Source organism: Acomys russatus, chromosome 27 (assembly GCF_903995435.1).
Source record: "Acomys russatus chromosome 27, mAcoRus1.1, whole genome shotgun sequence".
NCBI classification, from domain to species: domain Eukaryota; kingdom Metazoa; phylum Chordata; class Mammalia; order Rodentia; family Muridae; genus Acomys; species Acomys russatus.
The window spans coordinates 56,222,471-56,249,989 of NC_067163.1; the positions used below are offsets into that span (position 1 = coordinate 56,222,471).

Consider the following 27,519-nt stretch of genomic DNA (forward strand, 5'->3'; position numbering starts at 1 on the left):
CTGCGGCGCAATGTCTTGTGGGACTTACAGTGCGTGTGTCCGCAGTGGCTGTGACTGAGGAAGAGTCTGAAGGAGAGGGCGACACCTCTGCACCATCGCGACTGAGAGTGACCCACGTTCACGAACTGGCGCCGGCGTGTCTGTGGAGAAGACGCCTCATGTCCTAGAAGAGGTTGGACGTGATTGGCGGAGGACTACATTTCCCGGTAGACCAAGCGCACTATAACAGCGCCTCCCTCCTCTCAGGTGGCGCCGGAGCATTGTGGGATTGGATGAGTCTCAAGATGGACAACCGGGATGTTGCAGGTAACATCCCCCGCCTTCCCTCCGGCACCCTCCTGGCTTCTCCGCTACTGCCCGTCCCCCGCCTCACTTCACCCGCTTTTCTGTCGCGGACCTGACACGCGGACTCCTCGCCTCAGCCCCTCGGCCACCCACAGTAACGGCGTGTGCACCCCTCTCGTCTCCCCCAGACCCCAGACTCGGATTGCACCGGCCGCCCCCGCCCGGGGCTGGGGAGCACTCCCGAGTCTTCCCCAGAGGCCTAGGCACCGGGTGGGACCCCGCGCGGGCATTCCCAATGAACTGCTGTCAGGGCCGGTGCTACTCCGGGACTCCCCTGCTGTCCCTCCGGGTCCCCTCCAGGTGGCAGCTCCCCTTTAGCTTGGATCATGCTGGGGGGGGGGGGCATCTGCGTAAGAGAACTGCCCTGGGGCAGCCAGGGCCCAATTTCCCACGCCTACCGAACCCCACTTTGACACCGGTTTAGGTGTCCCTGTGCCCCCAAAATGGTATGCATTCGCCCATTCACCATATGCTCCCACGCTGCGTGTGTGCCAAGCGCTGTGCTAAGCTTGTTTGTCAGTGCACCTGGGAGGAGCATTTGCAAAGACTAGTTCTGGTGACGTGGGGTCTGGGTTGGATGCTGCTGATATGTTGAAGGTCAGGGAAGGCTTTAGCAATTCAAAAACGATTTAGCTGTATTTCTTTCTGTCTGTATGTCGGTGAATGCACGGGTGGGTGGGTGTAAGTGTCCACGGAGGCCAGAAGACAGCTGACGTGGTACCAAACCACCTGGGTGTTTGTCAGAGTCCCAACTTGGGTCCTCTGCAAGAGTAGCAAGCACACCTTTATTATTGTTGTTATCATCATTATTATTAATATATACAGTGCTCTGCCCCATGTGCACCTGCAGGCCAGAGAGGGCATCAGATCACATTATAGATGGTCGTGAGCCACCATGTGGTTTCTGGGAATTGAACTCAGGACCTCTGGAAGAACAGTCAGTGCTCTTAACTTCTGAGCCATCTCTTCAGCTTTAGGAAACGTTTTCTTTTTGGGTTTTGGGTTTTTTGTTTGTTTGTTTGCGCAAGATGTTGGAAATGAGTCGCTGTCCTCTGTGGGAAGGCAGCGATGTCACCACAGAGGTTGCATAGGCCCTGAGTAGACTGCGATTGTTCCTTTGGAGACTGTCATGAACAGAATGGAGATAATTAAGGGCCTTGGGAATCAGCTTTGCTTTCAACATTTAAGAATTGATGAAGTGTCTCAGTAGTTAATTAAAGTGCTTCCTCCCAAAAAATGAGGGCCTGGCTCCCCATCTCCAAAAATTAGGTGGAGAGCCAGTGGTATATGCCTGTAATCCCAACTCCTAATAAGGCAGGTGGGTCTCTGAGTTCTAGGCCAGCCACAAACAGACTTTGTCTTTTTTTTTTTTCTTTTTTGGTTTTTTGAGACAGGGTTACTCTGTGTAACAGCCTTGGCTGTCCTGGACTCTCTTTGTAGACCAGGCTGGCTTTGAACTCACAGAGATCCAAATGTACAGAGATCCACCTGCCTCTACCTCCCAAGTGCTGGGATTAAAGGCGTACACTACCATGCCTTGCTTAGAAGAGGAGGAGGAGGAGGAGAAGGAAAAAGAAGAAGAGGAGGAGGAAGAAACTGGCCAGTGAAGGCATACACCTTTAGTCCCAGCACTCAGAAAGCCACAGGCAGATCTCTAGGTTCAAGGCCAGCCTGGTCTACAGAGTGAGTTCTAGAAACCCTGTCTTGAAAACCCAGTGCCGGCATCTTCTCCTCTCCATGTTTCACTCACATGGCTTTTCCTGACCCTGGCTTCTGCGAACTCCATTTCCAGCTGAACTGTGCTCTCTTCTAGTGGTTATTTTTAGACTGTCCTACCAGTATAGGCACTGTTCTGTTGTCTCTTTCTGTTTCTAGCTTAGTTCTTAACATAATTTAAGATCTTTTTCTTTAAAATTTTAAAAGTTTTCATTTATTGGGCTGGGGAACGGCTGAGTGGGTAAAGTCCCATGCCGCCAACCATGATGACCGCAGTTTTGTTCCTGGACCCACATGGCAGAAGGAAAGGACTGGATCATGGAGGTCAGGTGACTAGTGGAGTTTTGGCTGAAACCCAGCTCACAGTAGGCCCAGCTCACAGTAGGCCCAGTGGGTCCCCATATGCATCCTGTGTATATTTCCCCAGTCCAGAATATACAGTACGGGTAGATATACTGAGAAATGGGCAGAATTCCCACAGTGGTTCCTTTGTCCAGCCTTTCCACATCATCCCTACTCTGCACACTAAAAAAATAAAATGTAGTTTATTATTGTGAGTGTAGGCGAGTAAGAACAGGTGTATACCACTGTGTACATGTGAAAATCCAAGGATAGCTTTTTTTTTTTTTTTTTTTTTTTTTTTCCGAGACAGGGTTTCTCTGTGTAGCCTTGGCCATCCTGGACTCACTTTGTAGACCAGGCTGGCCTCGAACTCACAGCGATCCGCCTGCCTCTGCCTCCCGAATGCTGGGATTAAAGGCGTGCGCCACCACGCCCGGCTTTTTTTTTTTTTTTTTTTTTTTGAGACACGATGTCATGCACACCAGGCTGGCCTAGAAGGCATTATATATCACAGGATGATCTTGAACTTCTTTTTAGAATTATGTGTCTTGTGTGAGTGCCTAAGTGTAGTGTATGTATGTGCAGTATGTTGCTTGCAGTGCCACAGCGGTTAGCGGGGGGGGGGTGTTGGATCCTCTGAAACTTGAGTTGCACACGCTTGTGGGTCTCCATATGGGTACTGGAGCTAAGCCTGGGTCCTCTGGGAGAGCAGCTGGTGCTCGTGACTACTGAGCCAAGGTTCCAGCCCTGGTCTTGAACTTAACATTAGAGACATGCACCAGCACATCTGGCTTATTCACTTCTAGGACTAGAACCCAGGCTCTGCAGCAGGGTCTTAGTGTGTAGATGAGGCTGGCATTCTTCCTCAGCCTGTTGCATGCTGGGCTTCCAGATGTGTGCCACTACCCTTGCAGGCAGCTTTCCGTGTTATGGGTCTCTTCCTTTCTCAGTCAGAGGTGAGCCACCGCCGGAGTTCTCATTACTCCTGTTGAGAGCCTAGCACAATGCTGTGCACGTGGCAGATACTCTGTAAGCATTTGCTGAAGAATGAACAAATTACCATTTGAGTCCTGAGCATCTATAGCTGTCTGGCCCACAGTTGCTGTTCGGCATGCTGACGGAGCAAACATGTTCCTGCTCTCCATCTTCTCTCCCCAGGAAAGGCTAACCGGTGGTTCGGGATGGCACAGCCCAAGTCTGGAAAGATGAATATGAACATCCTCCACCAGGAAGAGCTCATCGCTCAGAAGAAGCGGGAAATCGAGGCCAGAATGGAACAGAAGGCCAGGCAGAGTCACACAGCCAGTCCACAGCCCCCTCATCCTGGGGAGTAAGTGGCTTCAGAGGTGTGGGGCTGCTGAGTCTCAGTGTGACAGGACATGGGGCAGGGTGACAGCAGAAGTGGGTGGTGTGCAGAGGCTCAGCTGTGCTGCTACAAATGCGAGCTCAGGAGGTAGAGGCAGGAGCACCCAGTTCAAGGCCAACCTGGTTTAACTGAGAACCTGGATCACAGGTCTGCATGCCTCCCGTGGCTGTCCATAGTTCAGTGGTATTGAGTCTGTCCATAGACCAGGGCATAGGCTGATCATGGCTATGGCAGGCTGCTTGCAGGGCTGCTTGAGCCCTTGAGTTACAGCTGAAGCACTGGAGGAAAATGGAGGGAACATCATGTGTATACTGAACATGTATATGCATTACATATTTTAAATGCTAGTTCATATGTACATGTGTGCACACGTGGAGACCAGGGGACAACCTTGGTTATCTTTCCTTAGGAGATGTTTACATTTCTTTGTCCGTTTGTTTTGTTCTGTTTTCGAGATAAGGTTTCTCTGTGTAGCTCTGGCTGTCCTAGAACTTGCTTTGTAGATCAGGCTGTTGTTGCCTCTGCCTCCCAGTGCTGGAATCAAAAGTCTGCACCACCCCACATCCTTTTTTTTTTTTTTTTTTAAAGATAGGGTCTCACTGTGCAATCAAGGCTGTCCTGAAACTTGCTATGTAGACCAGGCTAGCCTTAAGCTCACAGAGATCCACCTCCCTCTGCCTTCTGAGTGCTGGGGTTAAAGATGTGCACCGTCTTACCAGGCCACATTGTATTTTGAGACAAAGCTCATTGGCCTATAGCCCACCATTTGGTGGCCAACAAGCCCCAGGGGTCCTCCTGCTCTGCACACACCATTCCACCTGGCTTTTAGGGGTGGGAGGTGTTGAGGCAGGCTTCCTCTGTGTAGTCTTGGCTGTCCTAGACTTTGTAGACCAGGCTGGCCTCGAACTCACAGTGATCCACCTGCCTCTGCCTGGCATTAAAGGCATGCGCCACCACTACCAGCTCCACCTGACTTTTTAAAGCACGGTTTTTGAGGATTGGACTCCCATCCCCACTTTTGCATGGCAAGCACTCTTCTGGATTTTGAGACAAGGTTTTCTTGCCTCCCTCTCCTGAGTGTTGGGATTACACAGCCCCAGCAGCTGGGTTTATCTTCTCAGCCTTATTTGCTAAGCAACACAAACTGACAACTGATTGCACAGCATCTGTGTGCAGTAGTTACTTGAGTCATCTAGAGATGATAACAGTACATGGGAGCATCGTGTGTCCCACTCAAATGCCACATGGTTCTGCCTCAGGCGCTGAACAGTGTGAGGATGATGGGAGGGTCTGAGGCTGTTTTCTCAGCAGAGGCTTCCCTGCTGTGTCAGAAAGCTTTGACTTTGCTTTTGTTTTGTTGGCTTTTATTGCTTTGATGTGAAAACCCAGGAGTAACTAAGGACCTTATTGTTGCTAAACTTGGAAAGACCCTGTGGCCCAGCAAGGTGTCTAAGTGAGTAAAGGAGCTTGCTGCTAAGTCTGTGACCCGATAAAATCCATGGTACCTACTTGATGGCAGGAAATCCTACAAGTTGTCTTTCCTCCACATGTGCCATGGTACCTAGACCTGTACACATACAATAAGTAAGTAAATGTAATTTAATGAAATTTTAATTTCTTTTTAAAAATATTTATGTTTATGACTGTTTTACCCTCATGTATGCTTGTGCGTTGTGTGCATGTCTAGTGCTTGTGGAGGGCAGAAGACGGCATTGGCTCCCCTGGAACTAGAGTTCCAGATAGATAGGAGCCACAGTGTGGGTGCTGGGGAATGAGCCAGGTTCTCTGTAAAGCAGCAAATGTTCATAATCACTGAGCCACCTCTCTAGCCCCCTAAAAATATTTTAAAGTAACTTATGTGCATTTTTGGGAATCTAAGAAATAGAGGAAGAAACAAAGAAAAGCCAGGGTTGCTCAACCTGCCAGCCAGAGATGAGTGCCGCTTGGATTTTGGGGTGCTTTCCCAACAACCAGCTGTTACTGTGTTTATGGTGCTTGGGATAGACTCCCAGGCCTGCACATGCCGAGCACCAGCTCTCTTTGTCCTGAGGTGGTGGCTCCTTGTTTCCCTCTTGGCTCAGGCCGTCCTGTTGCCTCAGCGTCCCAAGAAGCAGGACCACAGATAGAGCTGCTGCACCTACCTAAAGAAGATGCAGAAAATGCATTTTTTTTCTTCCTTTTTTGGCCAAGCATGATGATTTCTGCCTGAAATCCCAGCACTAGGAGACGGAGACAGGAAGACTACAGAGTGAGACACTGTCTCTAAAACAGAGAAGAACAAAAAGCAAGCCACCACGGCACAATCGACAGCAGGTCCCTTCAGTTCTCACTAGGTGCTTGCTATAGGTGTTCCCTGCCAGAACTATTGAGGTGTTGGGGATACACACTAGTGCCATTCCTGGGGACACTTGTATAAATCACCACACTTGGAAGACTAGGGCAAGAAAAAGATTTTTGTAAATTTATGGTCAGCCTGGGCTATGTAGCAAGTTCCAGGCTAGCCCAGGATAGCCTGGGCTTAAAACACTGTTTTAAGGGGAAAAAAGAAGACTTCCAAGTTTAGTAGCATATACCTGCATACTTGTAGGCATAGTCAAAAAGACCAGGAATTAAAGGCCATCCTTGGCTACATGAGACCCTGTCTGAAAAGCAAAGTAAGATCACAAAGCTAAACATAGTAGCACAGGCCTTTAATCCCAGCACTCAGGAGGCAGAGGCAGGTGGATCTCTGAATTTGAGGCCATCATGGTCTACATAGTGAATTCTAGGTCAGCCAGGACTACATAGACCCTGTGTTAAAAAAGCTACCTGAAGCCACAAAAGCGTACAGATCCTGCTCTACAGAAAGCTGTGGTACATGGTGAACAGTAGCCAGGGCATTAATTAACCAGTAGGAAATAGTACTGTGCAGGAAAAGTTTATGGGGCCACTGGGACCACGGGGCTGGGACTCAAGCAGAGGTAGCCCACGTATATCCATTGTTATTTTCACCAAGGTAGACATGCTTCCAGCCTCCTGCATACATGCCTGCTCCCTGCACCAGTTACTGTCCCTGACATCTTTGGGGCTGCAGTCTGGGTCTCAGCAGGAACGTCAGTGCACTAGCTCTGTCCTTGGCTCTCCTTCCTCCACAGCTCACTCTCACCCATGCTTTGGTTCTAGAATTGCCAATGCACATAACTCCTGCATCTCCAACAAGTTTGCCAATGATGGCAGCTTCCTGCAGCAGTTTCTGAAGTTGCAGAAGGCACAGACAAATACAGGTGAGTGCAGCCAGCCCTCATACGCCAACCTTGTCCCTAGGTTCCCTGGAATACTGTAGGTGACAGGTCCCACCATGGGACCTGTTAAGTGCCCTTGCTGTTCTGTGCATGACAGACAGGCTTCCTCCAGGAGGGTCACCTCTGTCGGATTCCCAGTAGGGTGCCGGTGTGTTGTACTCCAACACCAAGCTGGCTTGAGATGCCCAAGTTCTGTCAAAAGGTGACAATTCTGGCATGCTGTGGCTGGTGCAGGACAGGGGGCCATCCTGGAGGTGACCAAGTCGCCTAATCAGCTATTCATTGAGTGCCATCTCTAGCCAGTGTATCCAGCACTCAGCACCACACAGGCGGCTACCCTGACCTTTCCTTCATGCTCCTTCATATAGCCTGTGGGCAGAGGATCGTTATCAGCCCTGTGCCACACGTCCTTTTGAAAGTTGAAAGAGCAGGTATCCTTTGTACCTGAATCCACAGACTTCATGTCCCATCATTTTTTATTTATGATCTTTTTTTACTTTTTTCTCTTGTTTTTTTTCAAGACAGGGTTTCTCTGTGTAGCCCTGGCTGTCTTGGAACTAGCTCTGTTGACTAGGCTGACCTTGAACTCAGATCCACCTGCCTTTGCCTCCCAAGCACTGGGATTAAATGCGTGAGCCACCACTGTCCAGCACATACTCAGCTTGTCATGTGGGTGCTGGAGCTGGGATTCCAAGCCCTATGATTGTGCCAGGTGTGGTGGTGCACCCCTTTAATCCCAGTCCTCAGAGAGGCACAGGCAGGAGGATCTCTGTGAGTTCGAGGCCAGCCTGGTCTATAAAGGGAGTCTAGGACAGCCATGACTACACAGAGAAACCTGCCTTGAAAAACCAAAACAAACAAACAAACAAAAAACTAAGCCTTAAGATTTCACAGCAGACAGGCAGTAGTGACGCATGCCTTTAATCCTAGCACTCGGGAGGCAGAGGCAGGTGGATCTTTGTGAATTCGAGGCCAGCCTGGTCTACAAAGAGAGACCAGGACAGTCAAGGCTACACAGAGAAACCTTCTCCCAAAAAACGAAAAACAAACAAACAAAAAGATTGCACAGCATAGCAAACTGTCCTTAGCTGACAAACCATCTTTCTTAACTCACACAGTATTTGATGGGTCAGGGTGTCACTAAGTAGCCCTGGCTGGCCTGGAGCTCACCATGGAAACCAGGTTTGTCAGAAATTCACAGAGATTCACCTGCCTCTGCCTCCCCAGTGCTGAGCTATAAAGGCCTGTGCTGCCATGCTATGCTTTCTATGTTTAATCTTTGATGCAGGGTCTCATGTAGCCTATACTAGATTCAGACTTGCTTTGTAGCCAAGGATGACCTTGAATTCCTGATTCTCCTGCCTCTGCCTCCTGGGTGCTGGGATGACAAGTCTATGCCACCATGCCTGGTTTATACGGTGCTGGGGATGCATCCAGGACCTCATGCACGCTAGGTGGGCACTGTTCCAACAGAGCCCCAGCCCGAGACTGCTTGTACTTTAATTGGACCACCGGGGTGAGTGGCTCAGCCTGGCTTGTTAGGGCTCCCAGAGCCCAGGCTCCAACTAACAGCTCCAGCAACAGTAAGGTCAGATGGCCAAGCAAAGAGGACAGTGTCCCTATCCAGAGAAGGAGAGCCTCACTGTGGTCCTGCCAAGCTTTGGGAAGGGAGGGAGGGGGGAAGAAAGAAAAAAAGCTAACTCCCAGAAGGCCTCATGGCTCCCTACTGACAGTGCCAATTGTGACATGGGCTGCTGGGCCTTCTGGGTTTTTGTTTCTTTTAAGACAGGGTCTTGGCTGAGCATAGTGGTGCACGCCTTTAATTCCAGCACTTGGGAGGCAGAGGTAGGTGGATCACTGTGAATTCGAGGCCAGCCTGGTCTACAAAGCAAGTCCAGGACAGCCAAGGCTACACAGGGAGACCCTGTCTCAAAAAACAAACAAACAAAAACAATAACAACAAAGACAGGGTCTTTTGTGGCTGCCGAGAACACTAGTCCTTGCAGAGGACAAGGGTCAGCTCCTAGCAGCACATAGTGACTCACAACGACTGTGCTTCCAGCAGTTCCATCCTGGTTTCTACACACTCGTATGTTGGGAGCACCAGGCATGCACATGGTGCATAGGTACACATGCAGGGAAAACACTCATACACAACAAAAATCTAAAAGAGAAACAACAAAAAAGTAAGGATTTTCTTATGTAATCCTGGCTGTCTTGGAACTGGCTATGTAGCCCAGGCTGGCCTCAAACTCACAGAAATCTGCCTGCCTTTGCCCCCAGTTGCTGGGATAAAAGGTGTGTGCACTACCTGACATTTCTCATTATGATTTTTAGATTTAACCCTTAGTCATATGTATGTGGGCCTGTATGAGTTCATGTGCATCTTGTGGTTGTAGGAGCCCTTGGGAGCCAGAGGGACTGGGGTTCAGGTTCTCTGTAAGAGTGGTGAGTGCTCTTACGTACTGAGCCATCTCTCCTGCCCTGGCCTTTTTATTTAGTAATGAAAAACATCTGGGAAATTGAGGTATGCCCCCCCAACCTCATAGGACCCCACTGCTGACAGAATGTGTCTAAGAATCCTGTCGTCATGCTGTCCTCAGCAGTGTGGGTGGAGCTATTAGGGACAGAAGTGTCACTGGACACTTTTCTCCCTGATGAGAAAGGATTCTCTTTATACCCAGAGGGTACCTACACATCCCTGGCTGAGTTTAGCTTCCGAAGCATTGTGTGGCCAGGAGCTCCTGTTTCACACTTAGAAACGGAGGCTTTGGGAGTTAAATCTAGAGTGTGGAGCCTTTCATGCTGTGGCCCAGCTGCCCAGTTGTGCTACAGCACTGCTCCCCAGGGAGCTTGGTCCCTGCCTTGTCAGGGACGTAACTGTGTTCATGGGGTTACTGTGTGTGGTGCTGGGCACTGAACCTGGGTTCTCACACGTGCTCAGCAAGTGCTCTACCATAGAGGAGCCCACTTTTGGCTTTTCATTTTGAGACAAGACATAGTTGCTCAGGCTGACCTTGAACTCAGTCCTTCTGCCAGTTTCCTGAGTAGCTGGGGTTACAGGTCTTCAACCCCAGGCCCTGCCCACATGTGGGGTCATAGGAGAGGGGCCCATGTGTATACCCCAGCACATCCCCTTAGCTCACTCCAGTAGGTAGAAATCCAGTCAGAGGGAAGCCACACAGCCCAGTTGGAGCTCATTGTTATTAAAGAGATTTCAGCCTTTGTCAGACTGTTTAGGTCTTTTGGCCTCAGGGCCTCCAGTCCAATTTAGGAAGGCTACGATCTGGAATATGGAGGCTGCAGTCTCACCTGGGAGCTGACCTGCTTCCACTCTGTGTGTGCTGTGCAGAGGCAAATCCAGCAAGAGCTGCACCTGCCAAGCCCTGGCTTGTCCTCTTCCAGTCTTCCTTGGCCTAGAGGTGGCACACACTGATGCTTAGAAGTCTAGGATGTGCAGCTATAGTTTGCCAACAACACTGCCTTCCGAAGATCTCCAGTGTGTGCTTTCTTTTTCTACCCCAGATCCAGCCCCCAGGCCTCCTCCTGGCATGCCCACACCCAACACCTTAAAGAGACCCCTCCTGCTGACCAAGCGGACAGGCCTGGGGCTGGGCGGCTCAGTGGGCCCCGTGAAGAACTACTCACATGCCAAGCAGCTGCCTGTCGCACACCGCCCGAGTGTCTTCCAGTCTCCTGATGATGACGACGAGGAGGAGGACTATGAGCAGTGGCTGGAGATCAAAGGTAAGTTGTGGGGCTGCCGTGCCTCCTTCCACCCACGGCATCCCAGTGTGGCCAGAGCCTGGCACGAGTGCCGAGGTGAGACTATGGGGTTTGAGCAGAGTGAGCCACCCTAGGAAGTCCTGAAACAGCCCTGCCAAGGACACCAGCCCCGTTCTGAGACCAGTGGCTGCCGTGGTAGCCCATCATAGAGGGCTGTCTTGGACAGGACTTCATGTAAGCGGAGGCAGGAGCTGCTCTGCCTGTCTCCACATTTTGGGTCAGAGGTTTGGAGCGTGAAGATTGGAAAATGTACTTCACCTCGGGGACCTGGGCTCGGGCTGACAGTGACTCTTCTAGAAACTCAACTCCACCCCGTTCAGAACAAGGCTCTGTGACAGCAGGATCCTGTGGAGATCTGACTGCACACCCTGTCTGTCACCTTGACAGAGGACAAACTGATCCTTTAGCTATGCCATGTCAGCCTGTTGTGAGCGAGGGTCACCAGAGTAGGTTGGAGGGCACACCCTCTTAGAGGTTCTCATGTGGAAGGAAAGTGGATCTTTAAGAAAATGCAGCACAAAATACCCCAGGACTTCGTGGAGCCTCCATTTAGGTCACATGTTCCTTTATTCCCCTCCCCGCACTCCTGCACTTTCTGGCAACCAAGCAACAAGGAGTATAAGATTAGCTGCAGGCTTAGCATCTACCCCAGTGGCCAGACACCAGCTGACAGTGACTTGTTTCCCTTGTGACACTTACAAAAAGACATGATCCACACACTGACAATCAGACTCAGCCTCAGGACTAGGTGGGGAGAAATACAAAAGCAAGTTCTACATGCCTCGTACAGACCGATAATCCACCTGTAAAGAGATACCTTAGGCTGGGGGTGTGTCCCAGTTGGTGCAGTTCTTGCCTAGCAGATACAAATCCCAGGGTTTCACGCCCAGGACAGCATAGGTGGTGCATGTCTGTCACCCTAGACTCAGAAGGTTGAATCAGGAAGATCAAGAATTTAAGGCTAGCCTTTAAACTAGTCTGAGGTACATGTCTCAACAAAAAACAAACCCTTAACATCGTGTCTCTGAGGTGGTGATTAAGCATGAGGAAGTGGGTGTTCTCATGCCCAGGGCAGGCTGCCAGCCCACTTTCCCAGCATAAACCCAGACCCTTGTTAAATGGCTGGCTGTTGAGTGTGTGAGGGTGCAAGAGATGACAGACCGTCCTAGAGTGCTGGATTACTGGATCACGGGGGAGTCCATCAGAAACATCTGGGCTTGTGTCAGCTTCAGGACAGCGACCTGAAGTCTACCCAGTGTTCAGATCAGAGCATGTCATACTTTTCAAAGGAGACTCAGTCAGCAAAGTGCTTGCCTCTTGGTTGCTCCTAACATGGGACCTTAATATGATTGCAAATCTCTCATTGAAGAGAAAAAGAAAATGCTGGATGTGGTGACACGTGCTGTAATCACAGTGCTGGGGTAAAGAGAAAGATAGAGCTCACTAGCCAGCCAGATCAGTGTGCTTGACAGACTCTGAGAGAGACTCTGAGTCAGAAATTAAAATTGAAAAGAAAGAAGTTGGGGAGATGGTTCAGCAGCTAAGAGCCCCTGCTGCTCTTTCAGAGGACCTGAGGTTGGTTTCTAGCACCTCACAACCATTTGTAACCACTATGTATATGGCACACACACAGACATACATGTTAATAAAACACTCAGAACATAAAGTAAATCTTTTTTGTTTGTTTTTGTTATTCGAGACAGGGTTTTTCTGTGTAGCCTTGGCTGTCCTGGACTCCTTTTATAGACGAACTCAACAGATCTACCTGCCTTTGCTGGGATCAAAGGCATGTGCCACCATGCCCTGAAAAGTAAATATTTTAAAAAGACAAAATGAAAGCCGGGCATGGTGGCACATGTCTTTGATCCCAGCACTCAGGAGGCAGAGGCAGGTGGGTCTCTGTGAGTTCGAGGCCAGCCTGGTCTACAAAGTGAGTCCAGGACAGCCAAGGCTATACAGAGAAGAACCCCTGTCTTGAAAAACCAAAAAGAAGAAAGAAAAAAGAAAAATAAAAGAAGACTACTTTAGGGCTGGAGAGATGGCTCAGTACTTAAGAACACAGTCTGCTCTTCTGAGGTCCTGAGTTCAATTCCCGCTCACAACCATCTATAATGTGATCTGATGCCCTCTTCTGGCTTGCTGGGTGTACATGCAGATAGAGCACTCATACATAAAATAAATTAATTAAAAAAATTAATGCTTCCCACCACACACACGAGAGAGACAGAGACTATAAACACTTCCCAGTGGCTCTTTTTAGCCTGATGATGTCTTCACCTGCCAGAGACCCAGACACCTGTCCACTGCCTGGTTGTCTGGTTGTGGAGACCACCCCTCCATAGAGCCGTGTGGCTGTGGAGACCACCCCTCCACGAAGCCGTGTGGCTGTGGAGACTACCTCTCCACGGAGCCGTGTGGCTGTGGAGACTACCTCTCCGTGAAGCCGTGTGTGGGCTCTTGGCAGCCTACTGTATCTCCCAATCTTTCCCCTTGTCGTTGCGGCCTATAGAGTGTACCTAGTGACTGTTGGGTGTGTAAGTCGGAGCCCCGTACTGACAGCCTCCTTAAAGTTTCACCCCCAGAGGGAGCCGAGACTCGGAGAGTGATAGAGAAGCTGGCCCGTTTTGTGGCGGAAGGAGGCCCAGAGCTAGAGAAAGTAGCTATGGAGGACTACAAGGATAACCCGGCCTTCACGTGAGTACCGCTGGGGCAGTGCTGTGCTGCTCATGTTTGTTGTGGTCACACATATAAGTGTGGGAACTGACACACAGCCTGGGCCAGGGAGCTACCCGTCTAGAGCTCAGCATGGAACCCAGGGCCTCTTGTGTGCTAAGCAAGGGCTGTTCCGCTGACCCACACCCCAGCCCCAAAGGAGGTCATTATACTTGGAAGGAAGTGCTGGTGTAGACTGCAGCGTCTCACTCTGCTGCTCATGCCTCAAGCCTACATTTTAAATGCCTTGTGAGGGCTCTGCAGTGGAGCCTCAGCTGCACCCACCCCCAAAACTCATTTTTAATATTCCAAATCTCCTTTCCAGCTTTTTACATGATAAGAATAGCAGGGAATTCCTGTACTACAGAAAGAAGGTGGCTGAGATCAGGAAGGAGGCCCAAAAGCCACAGGCAGCCACCCCGAAAGGTAAGTGGTCAGCAGAGGACAGAGAGCACGTGGGATTTGGGCAGCCAAACCTGTGCCCTCATGGGCAGTGGGAGTTGCCTGTGGGTGCACCAGCACACCAGCAGGTCTCCAGGGCCCAGCTGAATTCTGAGCACCAGACTTGGCTCTGGGGTGTGGGGCTGTGGCATGTCAGAGGCCCCCTGGGGGCTGCGGTCCTGTCCAGATGCTCATTTGAACAGGGGAGTGGGCCATGAGAGCATTCACATGTCATTCTGACAAGATACGGTTATCTCTAGCTCTGTGTGCCCAAGACAGGTGTGCTGCCTGATGCCAAGTGTGTGGGCTGGGGACAGACAGCGGGAGGTGGCTGTCATGGGTCAGGGACTCTGGTGGGCAACATGGCTGAATGTGTGGAACATGACTGAATCAGTGCACACTTCTGCTTTGTCCTCCTCAGGAGAAGGGTGGAGTGGGGTGGGATGTGTGGTTGTGGTATTTCTCTGACTTTGGTCCCTATAGTAATCTGATTCCCGTTTGCCTGTCTCTCTTTGCACCGTTCCTAAGCCAAGCCCCGCTCACTCCCGAGGGGCTCTTAGCAGGAATTAGGCTGTTGGGTGTGGTGAGTTGAGCTCAGTACTGACAGCCTGCTTAAAGTTTCACCCCCAGAGGACGAAGAGGCCAAGAACCTTGCAGAAAAGTTGGCCAGGTTCATAGCAGACGGGGGTCCTGAGGTGGAGACCATCGCCCTCCAGAACAACCGTGAGAACCAGGCCTTCAGGTAAGGCTCTGCCCGGCAGCAGACTTGCTTTACTGTCTTTCAGGGCTGTCCTCCATTGTGACCAGGAAGCAAAGGACATCTGGATCAGGGGCCAAACTATGGCCCAAAGAGCCTCTGGTGCACACCTGGTGGCTCCTTCCAGAGTGTCACCACTTACAGGGACCAGCTATTCAGAACATAAGCCTCCAGCGCAGGCGTGATGGCACACACCTTTAATCCCAGCATTCGGGAGGCAGAGACAAGCGAATCACTGTGAGTTCGAGCAGCCTGGTCTATAAGTGAGTCCAGGACAGCCAGGGCTACATAGAGAAACCCTGTCTCAAAAAACAAACAAACAAACAAAAAAGATATACTTTTATATCTTTTAGTGTTTTGTCAACATGTATGTCTGTGTGCCATATCCACATACATGGTGGTTAGTTGTGAAAAAGAAAACAAGAAAGGTTCACCCCAGCCATGGCCCGTACAGGACTCCATGTGTAAGGACAAGGACTCTATTATCCTAGGAGCTTCTCTTTTATGCCTTTTAAATTTTGAGACAGGGACTCATTTTTCTATTTTTTTATTTTGAGACAGGACCCTGGCTGTCCTGGAGCTCGCTCTGTAGACCAGGCTGCCCTGAATCTCAAAAGATCCACATGCCTCAGCCTCCCGAGTGCTGGGATTAAAGGCAAGTGCTTCCACACAGGGCTAGCCTGGGTATGTGTCCTGAATGGTATCTGAGCAGCCACTCTGGGTTGATAGGTGTGTTTCTCTCATGTGTTTTACAGACAATCTGGTGCTCACTTTGTTCCCTGTGGGAAGTGGCAGTTGCTGCCTGGGGGCAGGCTGTTATGTGGTCTTGGGACGTCTTTTACAATGAGGGAGCAGGAGGGACCAGGCGTCTTGGTGTAAGGAATGGGAACCCCTCCTGTGCTGTGATCTCAGAGAGGATCACCCATCGTACACCAATCCTGAGGTTCAGACTCGTCCTCCCATCTGGTGGTCAGTGGGGCGAAAGGGGCAGCAGAGTCTAGCTGTGCAGGGAGGCCTGCATGGAGCACTTGCTTCTGCCTCAGTCTGGAGGCTGCTGTGACAGGTGTGTGCACCACACACAGCCTGGCAGCCTTTTTATAAAGTTCTCTGCCTGAGCTCATGTAAATCAGAACTCAGTGGCTTTAGGGTTCTATTTGCTATGGAGGTCTATCTGGACAGCTGGGAAGAGTGAAGGGACTTTACTCTGCACCCCTGCCTCTCAGGAAGTAAAGGTCCAGCCCCACCCAGCCTTTCACTGATCCAGAGTTGGCTCCGGTGGCTCTGAGCCTCCTCCCAGCCTTTGTCTGCCTGAAGGGTTTGGCCGTAGGTACCTAGCCTGGGATAGCTGTCATTTACCCTCAGCCAACCTAGGATGTAGGCTGGCTGACAGAAAAGTATTCCCACACTCACCATCCCCATGGCTCATAAGATGGGCAGGGAATGGGGCATCGCTTCCTGGCCCCCTCAAGGCCTGTGAGCTCACATGAAATGAGCAGTCCAGTCTCATTGCTGAGCTGCTAGGAAAAAGCTCCCTGACAGAAGCAACTCAGGGAGAAGGTTTACTGTGCTCGCAGTTCCAGGTACAGCCTGTGATTGGGAGAAAAGGCAGCAGTCCTTACAGTAGCTGGTCAAGCCAGTCAAGAGCAGAAAGAGTGAGTGTGCTCCGGTCACTTTGCCTGCTCTGTTATACAGCCCAAGACTCTACAGCACTTGGGATGCAGAGGCAGGTGGATCTCTGTGAGTTCGAGGCCAGCCAGGTCTACAGAGTGAGTCCAGGACAGCCAGGGCTACACAAGAGAAACCCTGTCTCGAATAACAAAAAAAAAAGAAAGAAGAAAAGAAAAGAAATGCTTTGTGTGGCACACACCTTTAATCCCAGCACTTGGGAGGCAGAGGCAGATGGATTGATGTGAGTTCAAGGCCAGCCTGGTCTACAAGAGTCCAGAACAGCCACGATAACATAGAGAAACTGTTTCAAAAAACAAAAACAAAACAAAAAAGAAATGCTTTGTAGGTTGCATGTGGTGGTGCACACCTTTACTCCCCAAGCAGAGGCTAGTGGATCTGTGAGTTTAAGGCCACAAAGCAAGACCCTATTCCAAACACATAGCAAGAGGGAAAAAACCCCTGTGTAGCCAGCCATGTGTCAGGAAGCCAAAGGTACATTCCTTTGGCTAGCCTCTTGTGGGGTGGTCCAGTTCCTGGCATGCTCAGGTGTTTTTGTTGGTTTGGTTTGGTTTGGTTTTTCAAGACAGGGTTTCTCTGTAGCCTTGGCTGTGTTAGAACTCACTCTGTAGACGAGGCTGGCCTTGAACTCAGAGATTGGCCTCCTTCTAACTCCAAAGTTTGTGCCACCAAGCCCCAAAATGCTGAGTTCTTAGGGACAAGGAAACTGAGGCAAGGGGCCTAGTTTGGGAAGCCTGGCCCAAATACTGAAATAGTGTCTTTGTCCGTCTCTGAATGCTGGGAGTGTTCCTCCCAGGAGGAGGAGGAGGTTTGATTGGCTCCTTATGCTGCAGTCCATGATGTGAGCAGGAACCAAAGAGGAGGATGGGTGTGGGGACAGTCTTCTGTTTTGGTTTTGGTTTTTGAAGACAGGATTTCTTTGTGTAGCCCTTGCTGGTTGGCCTAAAACTCAGAGATCCACCTGCTTCTGCCTCACAAGCAAGTGCTGGGTTTAAAGGCATAAGCAACCATACTTGATGTGTGTGTGTGTGTGTGTGTGTGAGACTATGCAGTTTTACCTTCTCTAGAACCACTGCCTTGAACTGAGAAATCCTTTTACAGGGCTGGAGAGATAGCTCAGCAGTTAAGAGCACTGTCTGCTCTTCCAGAGGTCCTGGGTTCAATTCCCAGCAACCACGTGGTGGTTCACAACCATCTGTAATGGGATCTGATGCCCTCTTCTGGCCTGAAGGTGTAAATGTAGATAGAGCACTTCTATATACAAAATAAATAAATAAATCTTTAAAAAAAAAAAAAAAAGGGAAAGAAATCCTTCTGCATTTGTTGCCCAAGTGCAAGGATTAAAGGCCACAGCTTTGTCTCTTATGTTAAAAAAGAATTTTTTAAAATTAAATTTATCTTATAAGTTTTCTTTCTTCAGTCAAGGACTCACACAGACACCAAAGCCTATGATTATTTGTGCGCCTCCCCCCTTTTTTAAATTTTACAAGTGTTCTCCCTACATGTATGTATGTGCACCATGTGATGGAGGCTAGAAAATTATGTCAGATTCCATGGACCTAGACTGTTGTGAGCGTCCATGTGAGTGCTGAACCAAACCCTAGAGCAGCTAGTGCTCTTAATCCTCAGCCATCTTCCAATTCCCCCTTGTCTGTCTGTCTGTTTCTCTTTTGGTTTTGTTTCTGGTTTTTTGTTTGTTTGCTTGTTTGTTTGTTTTGAGACAGGGTTGCTCTGTGTAGCCCTGGCTGTCCTGGAACTCGCTGTTGTAGACCAGGCTGGCCTCTGCCTCCCAAGTGCTGGGATTAAAAGTGTGCAACCCCCTAGGCCCCCTTGTTTCTTTTACAAGTGCCTCTACTTGGTCATGCTTATACTATGACCTAGGAATACAAAGGAGACGTCACTGTCTCCTGCCCTTCCCAGATGGTGAGTGTTAGCAGGCTTCTTCCACCTGTCTCCTGGGGCTCATGTGCTCACAGACTGAGCTGATAGAGATTTGTTGGTGGTTCTTATGCAAAAGAAATCCACAGTATCTGACCCTGTGCTGTCAGCTCCTGTGTCCTCTGTTACCCCACCAAGCATTTTGCAAGCCACATGGTGAAAATATCCAAAGGCAGACCATGTCTATCTCAGTGCGTGCCGACTGCAGTCACTCTCTGAACAGCCCAGGGAGCTCCGCTGCCGATGTTTCAGGCGTTCTGAGTCCTGCAGCTCCTTTTTGCTCTCAGGAAGGTGTGCATGGGTGCTGTTCGCACTCTACTCCTTTTGTAGGAGAGACAGAGCAACTGAGCACAGAGTTAGACAGCAGCAGCCTTCAGGCAGCCCCAGAGGGCCGAGGCCATGCAGCTCTGCTGGGATACAGCTGTGCTGGGACCAGCCTCCAGGTCCCTGTGCGCAGCAGGTCCAGCTCCTCAGCACTGTGCGTGTGCACACCTGAGTCTTTCTTGGTATTTGCCACATGAAACTGGAAACACTGGGCCAGGTCACTCCACTCTGCCCTGTCAGAGAAGTAGGCAGTGGAGAAGAGCTGACAGTCTTGTTACCTCAGTCCTACTGTGTTCCAGCTGCTCAGGCCAGAGGCAATATACTTTCTGCCCACAGCTTCTAGGGTGAAAATGCTTCTGTCCCCAAGCTGCTTACTCCAAAGTGGGGCTGGAGTCCCAAACCTGTGTCTTTCACTGTCGGCCTATGGGGCTCCCTGGAGATAGGGCTGGATTTGAAGGAGTGGTGCCCAAGGTCTCCCAACAGCTCGGGGTGGGGGTGGGGGGTCCTGATGGAAGATAGCTGCAGGGTTGAGGAGGCTCTGAGCGTGCCTGTTACATTCCCGGCCCCCAACCAGGCTGGGGAGGATGGGCTTGCAGTCCCTCTGCCTGAACCTGATGGACAGTGACTGGCCACCTTAAGTGCTCACAGCCTGATCTTCTCTAAGCCCAGTAGCAGGGCCAGGTCTCAACCCAGCTGTGATGTCCCCCACTTTCTTTTGCAGTTTTCTCTATGATCCCAACAGCCAAGGGTACAAATACTACCGGCAAAAGCTGGAGGAGTTCCGGAAAGCCAAGGCGGGCTCCACAGGCTCCCTCCCTGCTCCCAACCCCAGCCTGCGGCGCAAGTCTGCCCCTGAAGCCTTGTCAGGAGCCGTACCCCCCATCACTGCCTGCCCCACTCCAGTGGCCCCAGCGCCTGCTGTCAACCCCACTCCATCCATCCCCGGGAAGCCCACCACTACAGCCACTGCGAAGAGGAAGCGGAAGAGCCGGTGGGGCCCTGAAGAGGACAAAGTGGAGCTGCCACCTGCTGAACTGGCACAGAGGGACATAGACGCCTCGCCTTCACCTCTGTCAGGTGGGCCACTCTTTCTTGTTGGTCACAGGGTCATTTCAGAGCCTGGGACACATTTTGCTCCCTCCTGTGACTGGGTATTCTGGGCTATTTGTGTACAGACATCCATGCAAATGGAACCGGCCTTCAGTTTCCAGTGGGGATTGGGTCCAGGACTCACACAGATGCCAACGCCTCTGAGTATCCATGGCCTTTTTATACAGTCACATACTCAGAGCCAGGTTTGGTGGCATAGCCCTTTATCCCAGAAAACTACATCAGGGGAATTGCAAGGTCCGGGCCAGCCCTGACTCAAAACATACATATATCTACACATGCCCACATGTCCATCCTGGTAGGTGGAAACAATCTCCTTGTGGTCTTTGGTTTGGAGACAATGTTTTGAGATAGTTCCATGTAGCTAGGATCACCATAACCCTGATGCTTTACCTCCTAGATGCGGGGATGGTAAGTGCTAGCATTCTTGCAAAGTGTAGTAAGTAGTACCTTGCTCCAGAGGAGGGGTATGGTGGGTGAGGAAATAGGATTAAGGGCTATAGGGGGCTGGGCGTGGTGGCACACAGTTGAATCCCCACCATTAAGGAGACAGAGGTAGGTGAATGTCTTGAGTTTAAGGCCAACTAAGTCTACATAGAGAGATCTAAGCCAGCCAGGGGTGCATAGTGAAGAAGATGGCTCTACAGCAGCATCACAGGATAGGTGACACGTGAGCTTTTGGTGCAAAGTGTCACACCTGGGACCCTCAGCATGCTAGGCTGCCCTGAGCTACAGCCCCAGCCTCCATGCCTAGCTTCCATTCCTGTTCACATTTGTGTGCTGTTATGTGTTTGGGTGTTTTGTCTGCATGTGTGACTGTGCACTACATGTCTGCAGTGCCCACAGAAGCCAGAAGAAGGTACCATGTGTGTCCCCTGGTTCTGGTGTTATGGGTGGTTGGGTGCTGTTAATCAAACCCAGGTCCTCTGGAAGAACGGCCAGTGCTGTAACCACCGAGCGATCTCGCCAGTTGAACCAAAGCTGGTCTCACATTTTTACTCCATGACTGAGCCTAAGTGAACTTCCGGTCCTCTTGCCTCCAGCCCCCAGCGCTGGGGTGGTGTGTGGCCGCTGTGGCTGGATTGGGTTTCCATGGAGGCTGTCTCCTGCAGTTGCGACCGTTTCTCTTCCAAAACTTCACTCTGGTCAGGGCCTGTGATGTATGTATGCACCATGTGACGTGAGAGGTGGCAGAAACAGGCTGAGTCATCTCACCTCTTGGTTTTGAGGAAAGTCTTTTGTTCTGTGTGTCTGTGTGTTATCTGGATTGAGTCCTCTCCGGCGTGCTGGGCAAGTCTACTGCCACCACTCTAGCCTCATCGCATCGCTGCTCTGTGTAGGTGCTGCACCCATGTTAGAAAGGCCATCTTCAGGGTTAGGGTGTGGCCCCGCTGTGAGAGCTTGCCTGTCAGTCATTGCAAGTCCTGGGCTCCGCCCCCAACTGCAGAGGTGAAAATGGCACATTACCCTCTCTAAAAGTTACAGTAGGATGCTCTCTTTCTCCTTCAGTGCTATCAGCCTTTGCTTAGTGTTTTTTGGAGGGTGTGTGTGTGTGTGTGTGTGTGTGTGTGTGTGTGTGTGTGTGTGTGTGTGTGTGTGTGTTTTACATGTGTGTCTGTGCACCATGTGCATGCCTGGTGCTCTCAGAGCCTAGAAGAGGGTGGTGTCAGATCCCCTGGGACTGCAGTTCCAGGCGGTTGTGAGCCACCATGTAGATGGTGGGAACTGACCCCTGGGTTCTCTGGAGAGCAGCCAGCACTCTCTAGTGCTGTACACTTGCTGTGAGTCAGTGAGTCGGGGTCTCCCTATGCAGCCTGGAAGTCACGTGTAGACCAGGCTGGCCTCAAACTCAGGCTTCAGTCTGCCTCTGCCTCCCAAGTGCTGGATTAAAGGTGTGCACCACCATGTGTGTGCCATGGTAGGAGTGTGAGGGTCAGAGGATAGCCTAGTGGAGTTGACTCTCTTCTTCCACCTCATTTCTCCTGGGGTTGGAACTTGGTGACAGATTCTGTCACCCATTGATCCATCTCCAGCATGTGTTAGGAGGCTCTGGATAGGTACATATGTAACTGTCCCTTCCTCTGGGAGGAGTGTCTCCTCAGCATGTCTCTTGGCCTCATTTTTTTTTCTTCTTCTTCTTTTCTTTTCTTTTCTTTTCTTTTTTTTTTTTCTTGGCCTCCTTTTTACTTAAGCAGGTCTTAACCCAATGTCCTAGTGCCATACCAGGGCCATGTCTGTTTCCATCCTGTCTGTCTGTGTCCATGATTTGCAGTCAGCCTCTGTCCAAGGTCACACAGATAGATGGTCCTGTTCTCTGTCCTAGGCTTTGAAACACATCAATTATGTTTTCATCATAGAAAGTTCAGGAAGTACAAGACAAGAAGCAACCACAGTCAATTTGCATAGTTACCTCTGACCTTTCCTCCTCACAGCAGTTTGAGGGACAGCCAACATTTCTCCTATTTCCTGCCATGAGCCCACGTGGGTATGGGCGTGGTATTACATCATCTGAGCTGATTGATAGTCAGTGGCTGAGGAACTTCTGCCGTCCGGCAGCTCCTCCTATCCACCAACCTCTCCCAGTTCCTCATCTTAACAGGAGGATGGCCCCTGGTTACTGTTGCTGTGATGAAACAGCATGACCAAAAGCATCTTGGGGAGAAAGGGTTCATTTGGCTTATGCTTCCACATCACTGTCCATCAGTGAAGGAAGTTATAGAACCCTGGTCAGTCCAGGAATGGCCCTCCCCACAGTGAACTGGGCCCTCCCACATCAATCACTAATTAAGAAAATACTCCACGGGCTTGCAAATAGCCCAGTCTTAACAGAGGCATTTTCTCAGTCAAGGTTCTATCTTTCCAAATAACTGTAGCTTGTGTCACGTTGACATAAAGCTGCTACAGTCTCACAGGAAAGGCTGCTCTCCTATGGGTGGGCATCCTGCCTAGTTCTGAGGGCCAGTCTCCAGCACCAGGGTCTTTGTGTTTTTTTGTTTTTGTTTGTTTGTGTGTGTGTGTGTTTTAATGTTTGTTTATTATGTATACAATTCTCTGCCTCCATGTACGCCTGCACACCAAAGAGGGTATTAGATCATATCATAGATGGCTGTGAGCCACCATGTGGTTGCTGGGAATTGAACTCAGGACCTCTGGAAGAGCAGGCAGTGCACTTAACCTCTGAGCCATCCTTCCAGCCCCCCAGGGTCTTCTGTTTCTAAGTCAAGGAGAAAAATTCCTGAGCTCTTGATAGAGCCAGGGGAGGGCTAAGAAACAGACTGTCACTTATGCTGAGTGCTTGTTGGTCACAGAAAATGAAGAGCCCTGACAGTGAAGGCACCAAAGCTGTGGTTCAGAGTGTCAGCATGGGTGTTAAACTATAGGTTGGGGTTTACATCCAGTCTTGTATTATGTTGTATTGTCTCTGCCTGGGAGAACTCATTGCCTGTTACTGGTGGAGTGGGCAGAAAAGAAGGGGGTCCCCTCTCAGCCTTATGGATCCCCACACCCCTCTGTGCTCCTATAAGCCCTGAAGCAAAGATCAGGAATGCACTGGGAACCTAGGAGCTAAGTGGAGAGAGAGAGAGAGAGAGAGGGAGAGAGAGCGAGGGAGAGAGAGCGCTCGAGCACGCTTGTGTGCTTGCACACACTTTCTCATGCGTTCACTAGCCAGACACTGCCCCCTGAGCCTCATCCATCCCTAGTGGGCAGTTCTGAAGGGCAGGTGCCCCAGCCTGATGACTTAGGTGGACTCAGCTCTTTCCACTTTGCTAGAGGAGTTTGTGTGCTAGAGCATGTGGAGACCTGGCTTTCCTTCCCAGTGGTATTTGGTGGCTTCTGTCAGCTAGAGGGACAAGCCAGCATCTCCATGGATCAGTACAGCTCCAGCCAATGTCTAAAGATAATGCTAAATTAAATGTCAGTAGCTTTGGGATAGCTGGCTGTCTTCCCCAAGGGAGCCAAAGGAACCACATGGCAGTCTAATATCAGACCCAATCTATTGCATCTACACTGGATAGCATGTGTGTGGCTCGTGGACATGCACAGAGCTCAGCTCCTTTCCTGTTGCTGTGCCAGGCCCATTAGGTGTGTGGTAGTGAGTGGGGACTCGGGCCAGGTTTCTATACTAGGATATGGGAACTTCTCTGGTCCCTGGTGTCCACATCTGTGACTAAGGGGCTGCAAAGCCTTTCTGGAAAGGACTTCTTCCTAAAGAGGTACCCAGCCGGTGCACATGACAGCTGCTGTCGACCCTGCTTGGGGCGCTGTGGACATAGTTCACACCAGGTACCTGAAACCCTGGCACAAGACTGCCACTTTCTTATTGTCCTGTCATGTGTTTCTCCTTCTAGTTCAGGATCTCAAAGGGCTCGGCTACGAGAAGGGGAAACCTGTGGGCCTGGTGGGTGTCACAGAGCTGTCTGACGCGCAGAAGAAGCAGCTGAAGGAGCAGCAGGAGGTAAGGCCACAGGCCAGCACTCTGCTCTGCCCCGAGGCTAAGGACCACATGGGTATCCACGTGGGAGTGCTGCCTGAGGAGTTCCTGACGGGCAGGTCCTCAGAACCAGGTTAGGGCAGTGCGTAGGGTGTGTGCACTGTTCCTTCAGAGACATCTCCCATTTGCCCTTCCCTAGCTCCCTCCACTGTCTAGGTGTCTGTGCTCTGGGACCCTGATAATCTGAGGCATTGTTGTCTGACCTCATCAGTGAGGGGCCAGCTAGGCGGGTCAGGTGGTATCACAGCCCCAGAGCCCCCAGCACCACCTTGCCACAGGCCTGCAGCCTATGTCAGCTGCTGCCCGTGTGCTTTGGCTGAGAGTCTCCACCCATGCTGGGATGTGGATGCGACAGGCTGCAGCTCTTGTCCTGCTTTGCTTTTCTGGGCAAGAAGACATCCTTGCTGAGTCCATGCCTGTCCCCTCCACAGATGCAGCAGATGTATGACATGATTATGCAGCACAAGCGCGCCATGCAGGACATGCAGCTGCTCTGGGAGAAGGCGCTGCAGCAACACCAGCATGGTTATGACAGTGATGAGGAGGTGGACAGCGAGCTGGGCACCTGGGAACACCAGTTGCGGCGCATGGAGATGGACAAGACACGAGGTGTGTGGGGTGTGAGGGGCGGATGGACCCCACTCACCCACATCACCTGGCCATGGCGCTTGGTCCAGAGGCTCTACCTCTGTGTGCCCTTAGTGAGGGCGTGACCCTTCATGAGCAATCACTGGTCTTTGTATGGAACTGTGGGCAAGGTTGCAAGTCCAGGAAGGACACCATGGAGCCGCCTTCCACCTCATCCCCTTACCACTCATCTCTCCACAGAGTGGGCGGAGCAGCTAACACAGATGGGTCGGGGCAAGCACTTCATCGGTGACTTCCTGCCCCCTGATGAGCTGGAGAAGTTCATGGAGACCTTCAAGGCCCTGAAGGTGAGCCCTGGGCTCAGACCTGGGGAAGCTGGCAGGAGGGCAGTCCGCCTTCTGTGCTGTGGCAGGTGCTGACAGGTGGGGAATTAAGGACTAGTGTAGTGTTTCTCAGCCACAGGGATGTCACCTCCAGAGCAGAGGGACTTTGTCTTTTTCCCTCTTTCTTCTTTTTAAGACAGGGCCTTGCCATGCAGTCCTCACTGGTCTGGAACTTGCTGTGTAACCCAGACTGGCCTTGACCTCTTGTCATCCTGCTAATGTCATCCAGTTACAGGCAGGCACCTCCTTGCATGCAGCCCCCACTGTGGTGGGCTCAAAACCAGTGGGCTGCCGTGACATGGACTGGGTTCTCTTTGTATCCCATAGCCACATCTGTTTAGCATTCCTTGTGGCAGATTGTCCCCAGGCTGGGTATTTTAACAAATTGCTTAGGACATACACTATTCTTTACCAATAACTTAACATGCCAAAGGAGCTGTGTCAGTGGCCACCTTGCCCCTTTTGACTTGATTGCCAGGAAGCTCAGCTCCTTGGAGACAGCAGAAGGATTAAGAGCTTGGTCTGTTTCTGTAGACTCTGCAACTGGAGGATGGGGCACATGGGTGGTCCCAGTCTGACCTGAGGCTAAAAGCAGGTGGGGTGGGCACTGGAGCCAGACCTGGGGCCCAGGGACAAATGCAGTCCCCATTGCTGGCAACTTCCTCCTTCTGTTGTAGGAGGGCCGAGAGCCGGACTACTCAGAGTACAAGGAGTTCAAGCTGACCGTGGAGAACATTGGCTATCAGATGCTCATGAAGATGGGCTGGAAGGAGGGCGAGGGGCTGGGCACCGAGGGCCAAGGCATCAAGAACCCAGTGAACAAGTAAGTGCTGCCAGGGCTTGCAGGGAGCGCCCAGATGGGCCAAGCTGTAAGGTTCAGAAACTAGTGAGAACTTGTCCAAGTGTGAAGCCTTGTTCCACACACTGCTGCATGACCTTGAGGCTGGCCTCTGACCTCGTTCTGGGTGAATCCAGGACCTCTGCCAGGGCTGCTGAGCCATGCCACCCATCCCCACCCCAGTACCCTGCAGCCCTTTTTTATGTGTCCCACCCTGGCCTACTCTTCACTGCTGGCTCCTCACAGGGGTGCCACCACAGTAGATGGAGCTGGCTTTGGCATTGACCGGCCAGCTGAGCTCTCCAAGGAGGATGATGAGTATGAGGCCTTCCGCAAGAGGATGATGCTGGCCTACCGTTTCCGGCCCAACCCCCTGGTGCGTGTTTCCCTGTTTCAGTTCTGCTGCCTGGAAGGTTCTACAGGGAGAACCTACAGTTTCCACTAATGTTATCACTCTCAATCTTTTTGACCTTCCACAGAACAACCCCAGACGGCCCTACTACTGAATATTCTGGAAACAAACTCTACGTTCAGATCGCCCATCCTCAGACTGTGGAGTGTTCTGGCATCCATCTCTGCCCATCCTGTTGTTACAACTGTGCTGTGTATTAAAGTCCCAGTACTCACCTGCTCAGCATTTTGTCCCTGCCATTATCAGAAACCCCTTTTGTCCCTCGTCCAGTCCCAGTGAGGCTCATCATTGACTTCACAGTGACTGGAGGCCAGCCAGCTGGTGCGGACTTTACCCCAGGCAGGCGAAAGGGGCCTCTGAACACTTCGTGATATGTGGATGGGCTGGTGTGTCCTGGGCACAGCTGGGGTGGGGGTGGGGCTGTTTGGATGCAGGCATCTGGGAGAGGGGCTGTCTCATGCCAGAAGCCAGGTCAAGGGTCTTTGACAAACAGGAACTAGTACTCAGTTGCAGAGCCACAAGGCCTCTGCATGAGCCCATCTGGAGGCGTGATGGACATAAGTCTCTGCAGTCCTCGTTTGTGTTGCCCCTGACCCTGCCTAGACCTCTCCAGCCATTCAGAGTGCTCATCCCAGCTGCCTTAACACGCCCAGTTCTCCAACCCCCTTTCCGCTACTGCTGCCTAGCACCTTTCCTGAGCCTGCAATAAATGTATCCCCGCTTCCTGTGCCCCAAAACTCCTGTGGTAATGGTACCCCAAAGCTGCACAGCCAGGCATGCATTTACATTTGCCTGTGGTCACTTTGAGAAAAAAGTCTCAAGTTGAGTGAGGTCATGCTGTATCCAATTAGACATGGCTCTCCCCTCAGCACCCATGATGCCACATACACATACTCCTTTTTTTTTTTTTCCCCTTCTTCTTGCTCAAATCAGGATGTTTCTGTGCAGCCTGGCTGTCCTGGAACTCAATCTGTACACCAGGCTGACCTTGAACTCAGAGAT

At 51.0% G+C, this 27,519-nt stretch overlaps 1 protein-coding gene across 2 annotated transcripts; it reads left to right on the forward strand.

Moving 5' to 3' along the window:
• The first annotated feature begins 51 nt into the window (after window positions 1-51).
• Window positions 52-26,927, forward strand: Sugp1 (SURP and G-patch domain containing 1). 2 transcript variants are annotated; one of them, XM_051169546.1, is made up of 14 exons: window positions 52-306; window positions 3,562-3,733; window positions 6,932-7,032; window positions 10,576-10,797; window positions 13,407-13,530; window positions 13,874-13,974; window positions 14,608-14,731; window positions 19,416-19,771; window positions 24,154-24,260; window positions 24,728-24,905; window positions 25,125-25,231; window positions 25,945-26,090; window positions 26,352-26,481; window positions 26,585-26,927. In XM_051169546.1, exons 1-14 carry the CDS (start codon window positions 273-275, stop codon window positions 26,609-26,611), a joined length of 1,929 nt encoding a protein of 642 aa, XP_051025503.1. In that variant the 5' UTR covers window positions 52-272; the 3' UTR covers window positions 26,612-26,927. The 2 variants fall into 2 exon arrangements, with proteins under 2 accessions (XP_051025503.1, XP_051025504.1); XM_051169547.1 differs by lacking the exon at window positions 52-306 and adding an exon at window positions 1,926-1,991.
• Window positions 26,928-27,519: the final 592 nt, after the last annotated feature.

What these genes read in the sequence shown, in the direction of transcription:
- Sugp1 (XM_051169546.1), top strand. Translation starts at nt 273, where the DNA reads ATGAGTCTCAAGATGGACAACCGGGATGTTGCAG. An exon ending in ACAGGCAGCCACCCCGAAAG is followed by an intron (nt 13,975 to 14,607) that starts GTAAGTGGTCAG and finishes GCCTGCTTAAAG; the next exon opens with TTTCACCCCCAGAGGACGAA. An exon ending in GTTTCCGGCCCAACCCCCTG is followed by an intron (nt 26,482 to 26,584) that starts GTGCGTGTTTCC and finishes GACCTTCCACAG; the next exon opens with AACAACCCCAGACGGCCCTA.